This window comes from Manduca sexta, chromosome 27 (genome assembly GCF_014839805.1).
Source record: "Manduca sexta isolate Smith_Timp_Sample1 chromosome 27, JHU_Msex_v1.0, whole genome shotgun sequence".
Classification (NCBI taxonomy): Eukaryota; Metazoa; Arthropoda; class Insecta; order Lepidoptera; family Sphingidae; genus Manduca; species Manduca sexta.
The window spans coordinates 423,597-441,254 of NC_051141.1; the positions used below are offsets into that span (position 1 = coordinate 423,597).

General features: G+C 38.0%; 1 protein-coding gene across 1 annotated transcript in view; it reads right to left on the reverse strand.

Moving 5' to 3' along the window:
* Nucleotides 1-17,658, reverse strand: part of LOC115454897 (carnitine O-palmitoyltransferase 1, liver isoform) — a 33,390-nt gene that overhangs the window by 4,758 nt on the left and 10,974 nt on the right. The window contains exons 4-16 of the mRNA XM_030183608.2: nucleotides 15,729-15,837; nucleotides 14,227-14,394; nucleotides 13,803-13,924; nucleotides 13,137-13,338; nucleotides 12,499-12,698; nucleotides 10,063-10,241; nucleotides 9,447-9,580; nucleotides 8,906-8,931; nucleotides 8,122-8,184; nucleotides 7,525-7,706; nucleotides 6,012-6,217; nucleotides 5,155-5,353; nucleotides 2,028-2,188 (exon numbers count right to left, since the gene is read on the reverse strand). Of these exons, the coding sequence (XP_030039468.1) occupies nucleotides 2,028-2,188; nucleotides 5,155-5,353; nucleotides 6,012-6,217; nucleotides 7,525-7,706; nucleotides 8,122-8,184; nucleotides 8,906-8,931; nucleotides 9,447-9,580; nucleotides 10,063-10,241; nucleotides 12,499-12,698; nucleotides 13,137-13,338; nucleotides 13,803-13,924; nucleotides 14,227-14,394; nucleotides 15,729-15,837 (1,951 nt within the window). The remainder of the gene's footprint in view (nucleotides 1-2,027; nucleotides 2,189-5,154; nucleotides 5,354-6,011; nucleotides 6,218-7,524; nucleotides 7,707-8,121; nucleotides 8,185-8,905; nucleotides 8,932-9,446; nucleotides 9,581-10,062; nucleotides 10,242-12,498; nucleotides 12,699-13,136; nucleotides 13,339-13,802; nucleotides 13,925-14,226; nucleotides 14,395-15,728; nucleotides 15,838-17,658) is intronic.

Here is a 17,658-nt window from a genome sequence, read left to right on the forward strand (position 1 = left end):
GTGCGCCCCGCCCCCGCTCTAAAAGTTATGTAACTGTAAAGCTACAATTTTTTTTCTAATATTCACAATTATTTTACGCAAAACGCCGGAAAGTCGCTAAAATACCTTTGTTATTTTTTAAACATAAAAAAACAATGTTACATAACGTTTTCTACGAAAAACCCCTTCCGACGCTGTAACGTAACGTATCGTTTTACAAGACCTCCCCTCCCCCAAATTGCGTTACGTAATACATGAACGGCCCCTAAAGCACCAAAAATAAAAATTAATGAAAGGGCTCATGAGCTGTTGATTTGCTTCCAACAGTAGGCATGGCAATTGATAATGTCAGAAATACAGATGACGGGACACTAATTTTATGCTATACACAAAGGACCGCCATTCCTGAGTCTTTTTTTATATACAACCACAGTAAGTAACACCTGCAACGGATAATAAATGAGTAGAGACCAAATAGAATGTGAAATGACGAGACATGATTACCCTTTGCCAATCGATGCAATTACGCCGGCCTCTTTGATCAGAGTATACGTTAATAATTAAATAGGGAATGTATTATAACTGCAAATGAATTATGTAGAGACAATTGAGTAGGTGACTTAATTAAATTATGCGATAAAGAAGAGCATGTTAACAAAATAACACAACAGTCTAGCAATAACTTACAATGATTCTATCCCGATTATGCTGCTTGCATGAATGTAAAAAAAAAAAAAAAAAAACAAATATTAAATAAACTTAAATAAAATATGTAAACACCGGTTGGAGGAATGATTTACTACTTTTGCGGTTGGCGAAAATTCTAGATTAAGACCGGCTACTATACTTTACTAACCGCTAAAGTTACCGCGAACTATATTTTGTGTTTTTTATATAGGTTTTGCAGTGATTGCACAGCACCTGATGGTAAGTTAGGTTCAAATTGCGACAAACGAAAAATGGTTTACCCCCACCAGTAACCCAAAGCGTGTTAGTTTGAAATCGGATATACAGGATGATCCTGGAGAGCGACACGTAGGCAATATACATGTTTTCCACAGCACCTATTAGTAAGTTAGGTTCAAATTGCGACAAACGAAAAATGGTCAACCCCCACCAGTAACACAAGGCGAGTTAGTGTGAAACCGGATATACAGGGTGATCCTGGAAAGCGACACGTAGGCAATATACATGTTTTCCACAGCACCTATTAGTAAGTTAGGTTCAAATTGCGACAAACGAAAAATGGTTAACCCCCACCAGTAACACAAAGCGAGTTAGTGTGAAACCGGATATACAGGGTGATCCTGGAAAGCGACACGTAGGCAACTCTGACGGGTTTTACATCTATCGGTGGTCGCTATCCAGGTTGATACCATCTTACCATCAGCATCTAATCCAGCCTAGTAATTACTATGAGCATATTTAATGCAACATTGTAAATTGAGTTTACTCTTGCAATAATGTATACAGTATGTACGGATAGTCGAGGGACCCATTTAAGGAGGAGGGTCATTGTTTGACTTTCTTTCAAAATATGTAATTGACGTTATTTATGAGAATTTAGCACCTAGGTATCTTTGCTTTCTTAAAGCAGTTTTTTTATTTATTTAACATGCTTGAGAAAGTTACAATGCTAGTAGAAAATATTGAGAAACCAATTAGGTTTATGTTATCAAGATATGTCTGAAGTTCGTACTTTAAGGTCATATTCATGCGTAATGATCGATAAAATGTGTCAAACATCTAGCATAACGGCATCCACAAGTTTGCCTTTTAAGATTATTTTTTCTGTGACTTATCATATTTTTTTGCATTATTTTATTAATTACATAGAAGCATGAACTGTCATGTGTTTAAATAGAGCCCTCGGCTAAAACAACATATTGTATATAACCCAACCAAGAAAATAAAAAACCCACCTTAGTAGTGCCACGTTTGCTTTTCCCTTTAAAAATGACCGCTGTCAATACAAACTAGTTCCATATTTTCCATCATGGCGAGATATTTTTCCTGCTCAGGATATAAAAGACATTTACTAAACTTACCGTGATAGGGCAGCTCTTTTTACTGGACACGTGGAAGAAGAGTGTGTCCTCTGCCACAATAATGTATGAGACTCCGTAGCCGTCGTCGGCGACTGGGCCGAAGCCCCCACCGGCGCTCACGCAGTTGGGGTACTTCTTAGGATCTAGCATGTTTGTTTGACCTACGAATTAATAATTTCTATGAGATATTGCAGGGGGATTAGATAGGAAATGAAAAGCTGGCCAGCTCTAACTATAAGTAGGCTCTTTGATCGTCTCTAAAGCAACGTGCTGTTATTTGGATGTTTGTTAGAACTAAATGACGCACGCGACGTTGCCCTGGATATATCTATACTTACTATTATACTTAGTCTGGCCATAAATACTGTTACACTTAATTATAAAAAAATATTACATTTGAATTTCGAATCTGTCATTTTTATACGATTGTTCATTGTGTTTTCTCATTTTGGCGCCAATACATTGTAAAATATTTTGCGATATTAAAATGGTGTGGGGTGATAAAGAGAACCGAATCGCTGTGATAGCATTACACAAAGTAGGTATGGAGCCAAATGCAATTTTTAAAACTCTCCATACACTTGGTATTAGTAAAATGTTTGTGTACCGGGCTATTAATAGGTACAATGAGACCTCCTCTGTTTGTGACAGAAAAGATCTGGCCGTCCACGTAGTGTTCGTACGGAAAAGGTGGTCAAAGCAGTAAGGGAAAGAATTCGAAGAAATCCTGTCCGAAAGCAAAAGATTTTATCTCGGGAAATGAAGATAGCACCTAGAACCATGTCGCGTATTTTAAAAGATGACTTAGGACTTGCAGCCTATAAGAGACGCACTGGCCATTTCTTAACTGATAATTTAAAGAAGAATAGGGTGGTAAAATCGAAACAACTACTGAAGCGGTACGCAAAGGGAGGTCACAGAAAAATTTTGTTTACGGATGAGAAAATTTTTACAATTGAGCAACATTTTAACAAACAAAATGACCGTATTTATGCTCAAAGCTCTAAGGAAGCTTCCCAATTAGTCGACAGAGTGCAACGTGGACATTATCCGACTTCAGTGATGGTTTGGTGGGGTGTTAGCTATGAAGGAGTGACTGAGCCATATTTTTGTGAAAAAGGTATCAAAACATCGGCACAAGTGTATCAAGATACCATTCTTGAGAAGGTAGTTAAGCCCCTTAACATCACCATGTTCAATAACCAAGTATGGTCCTTCCAGCAAGACTCGGCGCCGGGTCATAAAGCTCGGTCCACGCAGTCTTGGTTGGAATCGAACGTTTCGGACTTCATCAGAGCTGAAGACTGGCCGTCGTCTAGTCCCGATCTTAATCCGCTGGATTATGATTTGTGGTCAGTTTTAGAGAGTACAGCTTGCTCTAAACGCCATGATAATTTGGAGTCCCTAAAACAATCTATACGATTGGCAGTGAAGAATTTTCCCATGGAAAGAGTGCGTGCTTCTATTGATAACTGGCCTCATCGTTTAAAGGACTGTATTGCAGCCAATGGAGACCACTTCGAATAAGCTTTTTATATTTTTAATTGTTTTATATTTATGTATTAAACTGACACACTGTAAAAGTAATAAATGTTATTTGCAGTTAACAATTTTCTTTTTTCTTTATTACAATATTTATGGCAAGACTAGGTATAAAGCTGAAGAGTTTGTTTGTTTGTTTGTTTGTTTGAACGCGCTAATCTCAGGAACTACCAGTCCAAACTGAAAAATTCTTTTTGCGTTGGATAGCCCTTTGTTCGTGGATTGCTATAGGCTACATATCATCACGCTATACCCAATAGGAGCGGAGCAGTAATGGCTAATCTCAGGAACTACCGGTCCAAACTGAAAAATTCTTTTTGCGTTGGATAGCCCTTTGTTTGTGGAGTGCTATAGGCTATATATCATCACGCTATACCCAATAGGAGCGGAGCAGTAATGGCTGATCTCAGGAACTACCGGTGCAAACTGAAAAATTCTTTTTGCGTTGGATAGCCCTTTGTTCGTGGAGTACTATAGGCTATATATCATCACGCTATACCCAATAGGAGCGGAGCAGTAATGGCTAATCTCAGGAACTACCGATTCGAACTGAAAAAATATTTTTGTGTTGAATAACCCTTTGTTTGTGGAGTGCTCAAAGTTATATATCATCACGCTATGACCAATAGGAGCGGAGCAGTAATGGCTAATCTCAGGAACTACCGGTTTCAACTGAAAAATTCGTTTTGTGTTGGATAGCCCTTTATTTGTGGACCGCTATAAGCTATATATCATCACGCTATGACCAATAGGAGCGGAGCAGTAATGGCTAATCTCAGGAACTACCGGTTTGAACTGAAAAAATCTTTTTGTGTTGGATAGCCCTTTGTTCCTGGAGTGCTATAGGCTATATATCATCACGCTATGACCAATAGGAGCGGAGCAGTAATGAAACATGTTGCAAAAACGGGGAAAATTATGAGTTTTGAGAGCTTCCGTTGCCTGCGCTGCGTAAACGGTTAAAGTTATGCAACAATGATGTATGACGGGATTGTTTCACTTAAAAAGTTCTAAATAATATAACAAAAGTCCCCCGCTGCATCTGTCTGCCTTAACGTGTTAAACTCAAAAACTACCTAACGTATTAAGATGAAATTTGGTATGGAGACAGTTTGAGACCCTGGGAAGAACATAGGCTCCCGGGAAACTACTTTTTTTATAACGGAAAACTTTAGCCTGAAAAACTTTATAACGCGGGCGGAGCCGCGAGCAAAAGCTAGTATTTTTATATGTATCCCGATATCTTCTGAATCAATGGACATTATCACAATCAAGTCATCGATTAAGGTGTTACCGTTTTAACTACGTCAGCAGGATCAGGGTAATGATTTTAGAATAGATTACATTATCGATAAGCCTTAGACTTTTAAGCCTATTATTAAGTGTATTAGTCACTGTGTATTATGTTACAGTTCGATGTGATAGTCATCATTTCATATTCACAATGATACAATACAAATACAGTCAGCGAGAAAAGTAGCTGAACAAATTCAAGACTTAAAAACATCATCATCAGCCACATAAAATGAACTGCGGTACGTCAAATCCAGTACGTAGAACATATCTATAGTCACAGCTGACTCACCATGCGGCGTCTGACTAGTGGAGAGTCTCCAGGGCTCGTTGAACACCTCCTGCAGGAACGGCGACTCCAGCTCCAGGTACTTCGCGACCACGTACATGCAGAACAGGTGCCGGTCGATGCCGCGGCCCGCCATTGCGTCCTGATACCCCAGCTGGTGCCGCTGGCTCGCCTTCACGAACAGATCGTACCGCTCTTGCACCTGAAGAGTTAGTTCATCTACCTAAGCGCTGCAGGTTTGGACCGAGCATATGACCTTGAACTATAAGATTCGCTGTGATTTTCTATTTCGGACCTAAGCGCTATGGCGACTTTTATCTCATTAAAGTTTCATTCACTTTATGTGTATATTAAAGATTTGTGTTTAAATATTTATTCTCATAACAATTTGGACCTTAGGCTCTGTACAATTAGTTGGATTTTCATACAGCAATTAAACTAAATGTTGTCACCGCTGCTCATAAACATTTACAATGATGGAGGAATCAATACATTCCGGGCCTTGATAATCTTTATATGCAATATCGCCCTCATAATACAGAACGCGGAAGCTTATTCCAGATTGTATGGAGAAGGCACCTTGCGACCCGGTTAGAACACCATCCAGAGCCTGCACCACTTGCATTGGTACTAACTCAAGAAATCTCATGTTTAGGAATGGATGTGTTACTTCCGCTGGGACTGAAATATCTTAAATTGATTAAAGTTATATATGTGGAAAAGCGATGTTTTTATGTTACTAATGACTGTTGGCTATCACAGGCTCAATGCGAAATTCATTGTGTTTTTTAATATTTTCCTGTGAACCAAATTGGACTCCAAGATTCATTATCAATTTAATCCAGCATCAACAAACTTACAGTTGAGTTGGGATCCTCCATAGCTTTAACCCACGCTGTGCTCTCTATGGTGCAGGAGCGTACAGTCTCTGTCCGCCCCTCTCGGTAGAGGCGCGTCATGGACGCCTCGTACGTGAGACAGAACCTCCCCGCGTCCCGGAAGTACGATAGCTGCAACACCAACTGGATGAACGCGTCGGGCGACACGCGACACTTCTTCATGAAACCTGCGGAGTTCGTGGGGTTTATTCATTAGTGTGAAAGTAATCCATGGACAGCAATGATGTGAGATTTATGGGTATAATAATATCAGCCGTGTATTCTATACTGTCCCACAATTGGGCACGGGCCACCTTTACTACTGAGAGGGATTAGGCCTTAGTCCACCACGCTGGCTCAGTGCGGATTGGCAAACTTCACATACCCTCGAAATTCCTGCAGAGAACTTCTCAGGTATACAGGTTTCCTTCACCGTTAAAGCAAACGATAATTCACAAAGAATACACACATATTTTTTTAGAAAAGTCATAAGTGTGTGCCCTTGTGATTTGAACCTGCGGACATTCATCTCGGCAGTCCGTTCCACAACCAACTAGGCTATCGCTGCTTTTTTATGGGTATAATATTCCGTAAACGAGGACACACTGCCGCGTGGTGTTTTTTTTATGGTAAGTGTACACGTCCCTAATCACAAGGCAGTGTGTTCAAGATGCCGACCATGACATATATTGAGTATAATAAATCTTTTTTTATTACACAATATGTCAGCAAACAGGTGACCAGCAAACGATATGCGTATATCTTTTAATCTTATACCATACATATAGTATACCATGATGAAAACATTAAAACAATATGAAATGTTGTATTTATTAGATGCACACAGGTACGTACACGGCTTTGAATAAACAATATGTAACCTTCGTAATTGTATGAAATATCTGGTCTAACTAGATACATAAGATATCTCTAACTAAATATCGAACTACCGTTGAACAATCTAATAGTTACCTTATTAAACTCCATAGTATAGACTAAAGATAGAAAGAAATTCAAATCAAAGTTTCAATACGAGAAGACGATGTCAATAAAGAAATAATGTAGTTTGCTATCTGATTCTGTGCATTATTTCATACGTTTTAGAATATATGAAATAGAAAGTTTGTTTAAATATCAGTTGAAGTAAGTGACTGCAATTTATATTTCAAATGAAGCAAGAGTCAGCCTAGGGTTATCTCGCTATCTCACTCACACGCCCGCGGCATATTACGATGACGTTACAGCTTATGGCGGGCATCCTTCATATGATATTTCCAAAGTTAAATATTTATTTTTAAACTGTTTTTTATTATTTTTTTAGCAGGTGTTGAATACAATCTTTTCATTTTGTATTAAAGAAAAGAATAATGTAGTTTTCGCCTACTCTAGAAATCAGACCGCAGAAATTTACTTTCCATATTTGATTACAATAAGACCGCTCTACTACCCTATTATTTGTTTCTTTACCTACTAAATAGTTAAAACGCGACAGTACCTTTTCCATACTTGGTATACATGAGTATCCTTAGGTCGACGTCATTCAGGAGTTTATCAGCGACGTTGTACGAAATGTCTATCGCGTTCAGTATCTCCTCTTTGTTGAGTTCCCACTGGAGCCTAATGGGCGAAGGCGGGGGGGTCGCCACCGTGCCTTTCGTGTTGCCCTCCGGTGTGTATCTGTGGGGTGAAGTACCATTATGGACCAGGCGGCTACTGGATATTTTACATGTTAAGTATGTGTGATGTAAAATTCGAGGTTTCGTTAATAACTCACTTAACTTAATTAACACTAAATTACAGTACACTTAATTATAGTGCTGTCTTTGTGAACTCCTAATAAATGATGATGATAGCACGAAGTTATAAATATTTTAGCGATAAATATATTTAGTAAGACGTTTTGCAAGCTAGCCTTAACCGTTTTGATTTTTTTTTATTTTAACTAGATTTTGCTCGGGGCTCCCTGCGTTTATGTCCGTTTTTAGGGTAAACGTCCCTGTTCGGGATAAAACGTTACGTGTTAATCCAAGAAAGCCAAATTTCATCGAAATATACTCAGAACCAAGTTAAGAATATTAATTTTAATACACACCCAATTTCCATCTCGGACCAAATAACGTACTCCCAAAGGTGTCCCATGACGGGTGCGTCCGCCCTAAAAAATACGTAATAAACGATTACTATTTCAATCAATGAGTCGAGTAAGTTAAGTCTGACTGCTAAATGTCGAACCGACAATTGGTCACAAAATGGCAGCGACGTGTTGTCTGCAGTACAATTACTATGCAAGAGTCAGATTGAACTCAATTGCTTTACTAACCCACAGCTTATTGTTCATACGCTGACAATTTGTGGCTGGAAACACTGCACCATTATCAATCTGTCAATTATGTATGCGTCTGAAGGACTCGTATCCATGGATGGGAATAAATAAAAAAAAAACAATCTGTCAATTCTTTTACGGAAGTATTTATAGTTCCAATTCTTCTCCGATTATATTCCGTGAATAAATCAATCAAAACTAAGTAATTTGCATCTCAAAAACCCTTTATTCTGATTGGTTCATTGTTGCGATCGTTTATCGATTATTCGATATCGATTGGTGCATTATTGGCAGCCAGTATAATTTACAATTAATTTCATGATAATGTAGTTGCTAAGCAACAATTTGACAGCGTCTGCGCGAAGCCTAATGCATGAGTAACACTACACGTGCAGTGAAGAAAACATTTCATAACATGTAGTTGGATTTTACGACCTTACGCCAACCCCCGCTGGGGTTATGCTTTATCAATATTAATTATATTAGTACCGCCATGTGAATACAGATAATGCTAATATAAACAATGTATTGTAATGAATTATTGTACACTTACCAACTGTGTTCCGCATTGAAACCGACCTATAAATTAATAAAAAAATATATTAATAAAACATGACATATTTTAGAGATCAGTATATACTGATCTAACTATAACCTAACTATATAGTTAGGTTAGTTATTATGGCAACATGTCGAATACATATTACTGGTTTGTGATAATTTTAAATATGAGTTGAGGTTGTATGTAAACTTTTAGTTGTTCATTATTTATATTTTAACGTATGTATACAAAATCTCGCTGAATAATAACTATTATTAGAGAATATATGTTGTAAATGAGATCTCGACTGCTAGGATGGACAACCTGTTCTCAATAAACGACCCCATCTTAATCTTCGATCCGATCTCAATAATGAACTAAACATAATATGTCATTGTTAAAAAAAAACGTTCTGATTGGTTAATTTTGTCGATTGATCGAAAACAGGCATCGATTATCGAAAATGGCGGTAAAAGTTCGTTCAGTTAATGTTGCTGAAGAACAGCCATGGTAAACGAAAGAGTTTTGACTTTTAAACGAAATGACTACTCACATATCCATTAGTACTGAAGCAAAGGTTGAAAGACTTGTCGAACCAGCGGTCGCAGCCTTTGCCGTGCAGCAACACTCGGCCGAAAGCGTCTAATTTGCTCGGGTCTTTTGGGTCGAATCCGTACTCTATGTCATCTGTAATAAGATTCAATTTCGGTTAAAATTATTACTCCACAAACGTCCTTGTATACTTGACTGTAAGGTACAAGTCTTATATGCTGAATTAGAAATTCATTTCATACACAAATCTGAAACAAAAATTAGGTTATCAAATCATGAAAGTGAAAAAAAAAGATTTTCTTTTTTTAAATTCTAGGTATTAAAAACACAGAAAAATGTGTTTTTCCTAACATGTATAAATTCAATGTCACAAAATGTCGCTCAAATCAATTAGCCTTTCACGAGTCGATATTACTTAAGTGTGCTATGAGGTTTAGTTAAACATGGTCATCACCTTAATGTAAAATGAGGACCGTAAATAACTCCTTTTACCTAATGTAGAGTCGACATTGAAATTACTCAAGAACACATTCTATCGAGTCAACTTTATATCGATATAACTATAATCGATTATGATAGCTTCATGATACATCGTGATCATCGCCACTGTTACTGACCTAAACAAACCATGAAGGCAGCTCGTTCTATGCAGTGCAGGGATGTGCGGTTATGCCCCCGGTTGAACTTCGTCTGCCGTATGTGCGCCCAGTGCGTGCGCTCGCCCGCAGTCAGCGCCGCCAACCGCTCCTCGCCAATCGCAGGCTCCGACTTATCGTCCAGGATTTGTTGGATTTGTCTGTGGTTTAATTTAGATTTTTAGAGCCTTTACTTAGGTAAAGCGTGTCCAGGAATATAAAAAACCTGGTTCGTGGATCCACTTTGTTTTTTCGTTCTAGATAAGTGTTAGTTCCATATTTTACCACGACATGGCTTTTCTTTTCTTTTTGTTTAGTTTCTTGGACGGGATATAAATGCTATCCGGCAGTTGACACGTATAGTTATGCATGTATTACTCTTTCGTTTACTATTTATATGGGAGCTTGACTTTTGTATTTCGGCGTCTTCAATTGTGTTCGACGACTAGCCTAGACTTCGTGTGACAGACCCTTAATGGTTTTCGAGGAAATATATTATAATATAAATAATCAGCCCTGTATTATATACTGTCCCACTGTTGGGCACGGGCCTCCTCTACTTCTGAAAGAGATTAGGCCTTGGTCCACACCACGCTGGCCTAGTGCGGATTGGTAGACTTCACACACCCTTGAAATTCCTATATAGAACTTTTCAGCCACGCAGGTTTCCTTACGATCTCTTCCCTCACCGTTAGAGCAAGTGATAACTCTCAAGGAATGCACACATAATTATTAGAAAAATCATAGGTGTGTGTCTTTGGGATTTGAACCTGCGGACATTCGTCTCTACAGTCCCTTCCACACCCAACTATTTAACTATGCTATCGCAGCAGTCAAGTGGAATATTCTTAGAAAAATTAAGAGTTTTAATATGTTAATACCATGGAAACAATTAATATAAAATAAATTAAAAACAATTGAAGGGATTTTAATAAAACGAACTTGAATTTTCTGACATTAAACTTGAGTATATCGCAGGAATCGTCTAAAAGCTACAAAACTCGTATGCAATCAAGAGTGATCTCTATTTTGTTCAACATTTAGTCCATATCGGTGAAGCCATAAATAACTAACGAAAATGAATTAATTATTTTACCCACCCCATGTTGCATTCCAATAACACTCTACAAGGACATTACATATTGCATATACCACGTGTGGTATACGAGTGCATTCAGTTTAATATAGGTGTGCCAATGACTTAAATGATAAACCCGCCTTATCGCCTCAGTATTAGGCATTAGTTTCGCACGACAGCATTGATTAAGCACGCGTAATCGCTGTAGATAAATATCAGAGGGCAGGACCTCTGGCGGAAAGCGGAATATCGGTAGACTTGTCTGTTCAATTATTTTTTTGACCTCTATTATTAGTTATCGATAAAGTTCGACGCTCTAGATAAATAAACTAGTAATATTTAATGTGAAAGGTTATTAACATGTTTGGGTGTACCACTTTATTTGAAAGTATATATTTTTTATTGCTTTGAATGACGAGACGAACTTGTCGTACGCCTGATGGTAAGCGATACGACAACCCATAAACAGTAGAGACACCATCCAACACCTTGAATTACAAAGTATTGTAAAGTAAGACTAGTGTTGTTCGAGCCAGAATCATGTAGGGCCTACACTAACACCATAGATTCTTGACTAAAGTAATGTTTTAGTAAAGAAACTGTCACGTTGCTTACTGTACTCATTACAGTCAATGTATTATGATTTGTGAATCTTTTTTATTCTGCGGCCAGACATGCAGGTTGTAGATTGAAAGTCATTTATTTTGCGTGAGTATTATAGTGCAGAAGTAGTTTACAAAAATATATTATATTAATATATCTGCTTGCGAGCTCGGCTAATCTAACTTAAATTAGTGTTTTGTCTTCAACTCCCATCAGTCGTGTCAAAGCCCATTACTAAGAAGTCAAGTAAAAAAAATACCCGAAGTGAAAAACTTTCAATGTCTCAAGCTTTATGTGAAATATTAACCCCCTTATTCAAAGAAGTTTTTTATCGAAGGACGGAGCGTTGCTGTGATAACAAGTTTCTCAGCTTTGTTTATCTGACAGCCAACTAGATTCAAGTCGTATCTCAATATTAGCCAATCACAACGGCCCTATGTCTACGCACTGCGAAGACTGCTATGCCGTCAGCGTTGAAAAACAGACTTGTTATCATAGCAATGGTCCGTCCTCGGGGCGAACAAGTTGATATAGAGAATGAGAAAAGTATGAATTGTAGGTAAAATCGAGAACACATGCTCTCTCCTGCTTTAACAATAACATAAAGCAGAGTGTAATTCAGCATACGGAATATTAGAAATGGTGAGTTCATTGGAGTTTTAGAACCCCTGGGAAGAGGGGGGAAGGGACAGCTGCCCCTCCCTGCCCCCCTTAGCGACGCCCTTGTATGTACTTACACTTGTATCTCAGCCGGTGTGAGCAGCCTGCCGCGAGAGTACACCATCACCTTGAAGTACCGACTCTTGTGGTAGACCACGATATGCGTCGAGTCCTGATAGTGTACGATCTTGTCGGATTCGATTCCCGGCGCGCGCACTGTGTTGAACAGCCGCTCGTACTGCCACGAGCACAGCGGCACCATGTTTTGAAGCATTATCTGTTGGGAAGAATATTAGAATGAACCGGCGTTTTCATAGGATCTGGTTATATAAAATTCGTGATATTTTATCAGCAGAATGTTACATAGTCCATGAATTAGATATATTATAATTCAAAAATTATATAGAAGAGTCAAGACCAAGAGCTAATAACCGGCAACACCACTCTTATCTCAGAACAAAACACTAAACAAATCTGTTTATCTCTAAAACCAACCACGGGCTGTGCTCACATTATAGACAATTATTTTTATTAACGTACGGGTTAAGGCTCCAACAAATTACGTATCTAATAGTGTTCTTGCACAGATAAGTTTTACTGAAATATTTAAACAAACTCAAGGGCATTACGTGTAGAAATTACCTTTACTGGAAGATTGCACATTACAATGGAAGTTATTACAGAACCAACCTAACCTAACCCCTTAAGGACTTACCGGCTCCAACTCTTGTCTATCGATGAGCCGCCTGAACTTAAGGCAGGCGTGTATGATGAGTCCTGCGCGCGCAGCCTGTATGCGCGTGGGCCGCAGCATGATGGCGTCGATGGCGTAGAAGTTCGAGTTGACCATCAGCGGCGACCTGCCGTGCAGGTACACGTACTCCTCCCACCAGTCCGATACGTAGTTGCTTGACCACCTACCAACAATATATTTCATAAATTTCTTAATAAGTCTTGGAAAACTTTGTCAGCGTAGACGTTAACCAATGAGAGGCTGCTGGCAGGAGTATAAAAAAGGTCCCTGGTTTTAATTTCTTGGTAGGAAAGGTGCGGTCCTGCAGTTAACGCGCCACGCGAAGCCCCTGGCCATTACTCCCTTCGCCCGTAAGGACGTCATAGCTCATAGTTATACACGAGACCCATATCCAGTAATTGGTCATCATCATCATTTCAGTCGGGAATCGTCCACTGCTGGATATAGGTAATTGGTCAGCAATTACATAATTTTCTAATAATTATTATTCCCATTATGTAAAAGTCCTAGCCCAGTAGTAGGCAATATATAATGCAGGACTGGTATGAATTACAGGAGCCAAAACCTCCCAGTCAGTCAAGATACTATACGGCTAGACAAGGAAGGTGACAGTTCTGGAGCGCTCACCAGGACTTGAGTATCAGGTATCGCTGTAGCTTGACTGCAATGGTCTCCTCGAACTCCTTCGCCAGCTGCTCTACTCGCTTGAAGTTCTCGTCGTCCAACAGCGGCCGCACGCTTATCAGGTACTGTAATGGAGACATTTACTGTGCTGATGCTTATGAAATAATCAGAAAGTCTTTAAACATGTCTATATTCAGTGGTGGACTTCCAAAAAATGATAATAATATAATGAAGCCACTTGTAGATGGTAAAAATGGGGCGAAGAAGTTAATGAGCAAATATTACGACTATTAGATGAATGAATTTCTGTAAAATTTTAATAATTTGAATATTTTTCAGTCCCTACTCTCCCTTTAAATTCAAACCTATTAACTAGTAATATTTTGTTGTTTTGCTTATATCCCATCTATTGAATACTGACACTTACCCGTCTCATGGTGTCTTTAACAGAAGGTAGCGGCAGTCTGGGCAGGGAGCCCTGAAAGCTGTAGAGTTTGGGCTTGTTCCACCCAGAGAGCACCTTTACCACGCTCACCCAGAGCATCGTCTTCAGCGAGATCCTGGCGCCAGGAGCGCGAGACTCGTACATCCAACCCTGGGGAGATGATATTCCTCAATAATTATGAACTTATTTGTAAGGTGCCAAGGTACTTGGTGATTCAGTTACGCTGTACAATGGTCCGCTATCTGATACGTTGCTTCACCCCTCCCCTTGTTACAATAGGGAGTTCTGGGACACTATTGGTAAAGTTGGAAGGAGAGTTGTGTGGGAATTTGGGGAGGGGAGAGTGGGGTGCGGGAAGGGAGGCTTTATTAAAGTAGGCGGTAACGAGAATTAAGGAAAAATCACCCTTATAGGCTTCTATGTGAATTTACAACGAAGAGGTATACACACTGAATTGTGTGCATAGGGCCGTGGAAAAATGTCTCCCGTGCAAAAGTGTGCATTGAAAGTGGGAACCGAGCGTACAAGAATTGCCCCGAGGGATATTGAAATATAATTGAAAAAGTAACAGGTAGAAGAGAAGTACGTGCAAAACATGACGTTCAAAACGATGATTACAAAGAAATGGAACCAATAAAACTACATTCTAATAGTAATGTTCTGACTTGCAAATGATCAACTATTTAATAGCGTATAATAGAATAAAAGTGTAGTGTGAGGGGGCATGTCTGTCTTTTTGGAATTACGGATATACTAATCAAAGGACAGCTTAATAAAAATATCCCCTAGTGTTCTATACGGCTTTCAAAGATAAATCCCCCCTAGACGGATTAGAGCCCCCTGACATACAAAGGAAATGTTGACTATATAAAAAAAAAATTCAACATTTCTCTTGTATGCCAGGTATTTAACTTCACTGGAATGTATGTGCTGGAACTTTGAAATTGATATTTATCTGGTAAACTTTTGCACACGACTGCGCTTGTATGAGTCATTCGAAATGAATAACGTTTATTTTGGCGAGGTTTAGACGTTAGTTAAAATTCCATCTTAGGCAAAAGGTAGTTACAGATCCGGGAAAAAACATTACTCCTATTTACCCTAATTACCCACTTCTCTTATCTTCTCGTGTCTTAAATTGATTTTCCCTTATCGGACAAAGAGATAGTGAACTAGAAATCCCTTATCGGAAACAAGAATAAAACTATATCGTCGCAGAAATCAATAGCATTATTTGTGTATGCGCAATTAGTTTCTTAATTTATGACACATTCGAAATTTGAATTGCTCGCTGTTCGAAAACCCAATTACATAAGTAATCAAAATATTGTTAAAGAAATATTTTTACCAACATAGCCCATTTAGATGACAATTGTTTTATGCTTATATAATTCCTTGGAGTATAACATATATTAGTTGCCTATATTTGTGGATATTTGCCTACATTTAAAAACCCATTCAAATACAGTATACAAAATATTTACCTTGTACATAAGGAGTAGTTTGAGCAGGTACCGCATGAGGAATATGACCGATAGCCACATAGTGAGTGCGACTAGCAAGCAAGCGAACACTTGCCACATCGTCGTGTCGCTGGGGAAAAAGAAAATTATTATATAATAAATTATTATTAAAATATTTTTTATGAATGATTTAAATGGACGATATATTCTGGACATCTATTTAGTAACAGTATATTAAATTCATACTAGCGATCCGGCGGACTTCGTACGAATATATCCCTTTTTTTTCTATTTTAATAAACATTAATAATTTACACATAAACCTTCTTGAATCATCAATTCATTGGTAAAAAAGTATGAAAAGCGGTTCATCGTTTTCAGACGCGGCAGGAGGAACTTAGTTTTATAGTATGTATTCCAATCTTGATCCCAATAAACTATGACCACTGCTAAGAAATGTTAAGAATAAATTAATTCTGTAAGCATGTCAAACTTCATTCTGATTACTTCATTAACGCTATGAAACCGGCCAATAAATTGCGTATTTGTTTAGATTTTGGAGAAGTACATTAATTATTTGCTATCACATACACATATTATCGTTTACTAACAGACTTAAAAAAAGATATTATGAAATTTTATTAAATCCATTTGTATGATTACATTGTACTTTATTTATATGTCACATTGTAAATAACTTCTTATGTAATTTAACAGCTGACTTGTTAAATAAATAATTATAAAAAAGTCGACTCGTACTTTTTTTTTCTTACCTCAGAACTAGGTTATTTATAAACCGATTTTGAAATTTATTTTTTTATTCGAAAGACAAATACTTTCAGATTGCTCCCATAGATATTTATTTTCGAAATCGCTTTAGTAGTTTGGATTTAAAACTAAAATAATTATGTAATCCAAGTAAACGAAATTAAAAATTTTGCTTTTTTGTGACGTTTTTAGTTATGTTTTTCATTGGGTTTGGTTAAGTCTACTTCTTACAGATATACACTTTTTCCTCTTTTTAGGGGTAGGCACAGGTGAACACCTCGCGATAGCACCTTGTGATCAACAATCAACATAACTGTGCCATCGAGAAAGTCTGTTTCTAACAAAAAAAAAAGAAAATAAATTACTTTTTAACAAAAAATTATACCGCCTTCAAAAACCAAAAAATAATTTAAGATTACCAGTACCTACGTCCTGGTTATCAATTTTGGAATCGGTGATTCATTATTAATTATTCTAATCTCAAAGAGTGAGTAATACATTTTACAATAACAATGGCGCAAATAGTTTTATATAATTACTGCACTGTCATTACAAGACTATCGTGTTTATCTGTTTATTTAACGATAATATTTTGAAGGGGAAAATACCGGGTCTCTAGGCTGTTAATTCTGGCACGCTATCTCTATTACCCTGTCTGCCAGGGTACACCATAGACCATCGGGTTTTCTATACGGTTAGGTCTATTGGATTCCCCTGTAGCCCATAATTATTTGTCACAATGTTATAAATATTCTATGATAATGGAACAATGCATTTGCCATTTCTAAACGACCCCTTATCAACTGATAAGAACTAAGTGTGAACAAACATTGAAAACACAATCATTATGTAAATTATGAATTATATGAGGACTTAGTTGTGTTGCCTGCAGGTCTGGAGAAAGATCCTCGAATTCTTTATCTACTGCTGTCACCATCAAGAAGCATTTTTTTATTTTGTGGACGCCGTGTCCATATTGACCCCACTGCACCTGATGGTAAGTGGAGAATGGTCCAATAGAATGTCGCCTGACGAGTGATGATGACCTCAAAGGGATAGGCAGAGGTACAACAAGGGCACTTTTCACCAAGTGTGTTCCGTCTCATGATGTGATAGGGGCGAGCTTATCGCCATATCGCGCACTCCGTGTCTCCGAGCTGATAGTAACCAGAAAACCTCAATA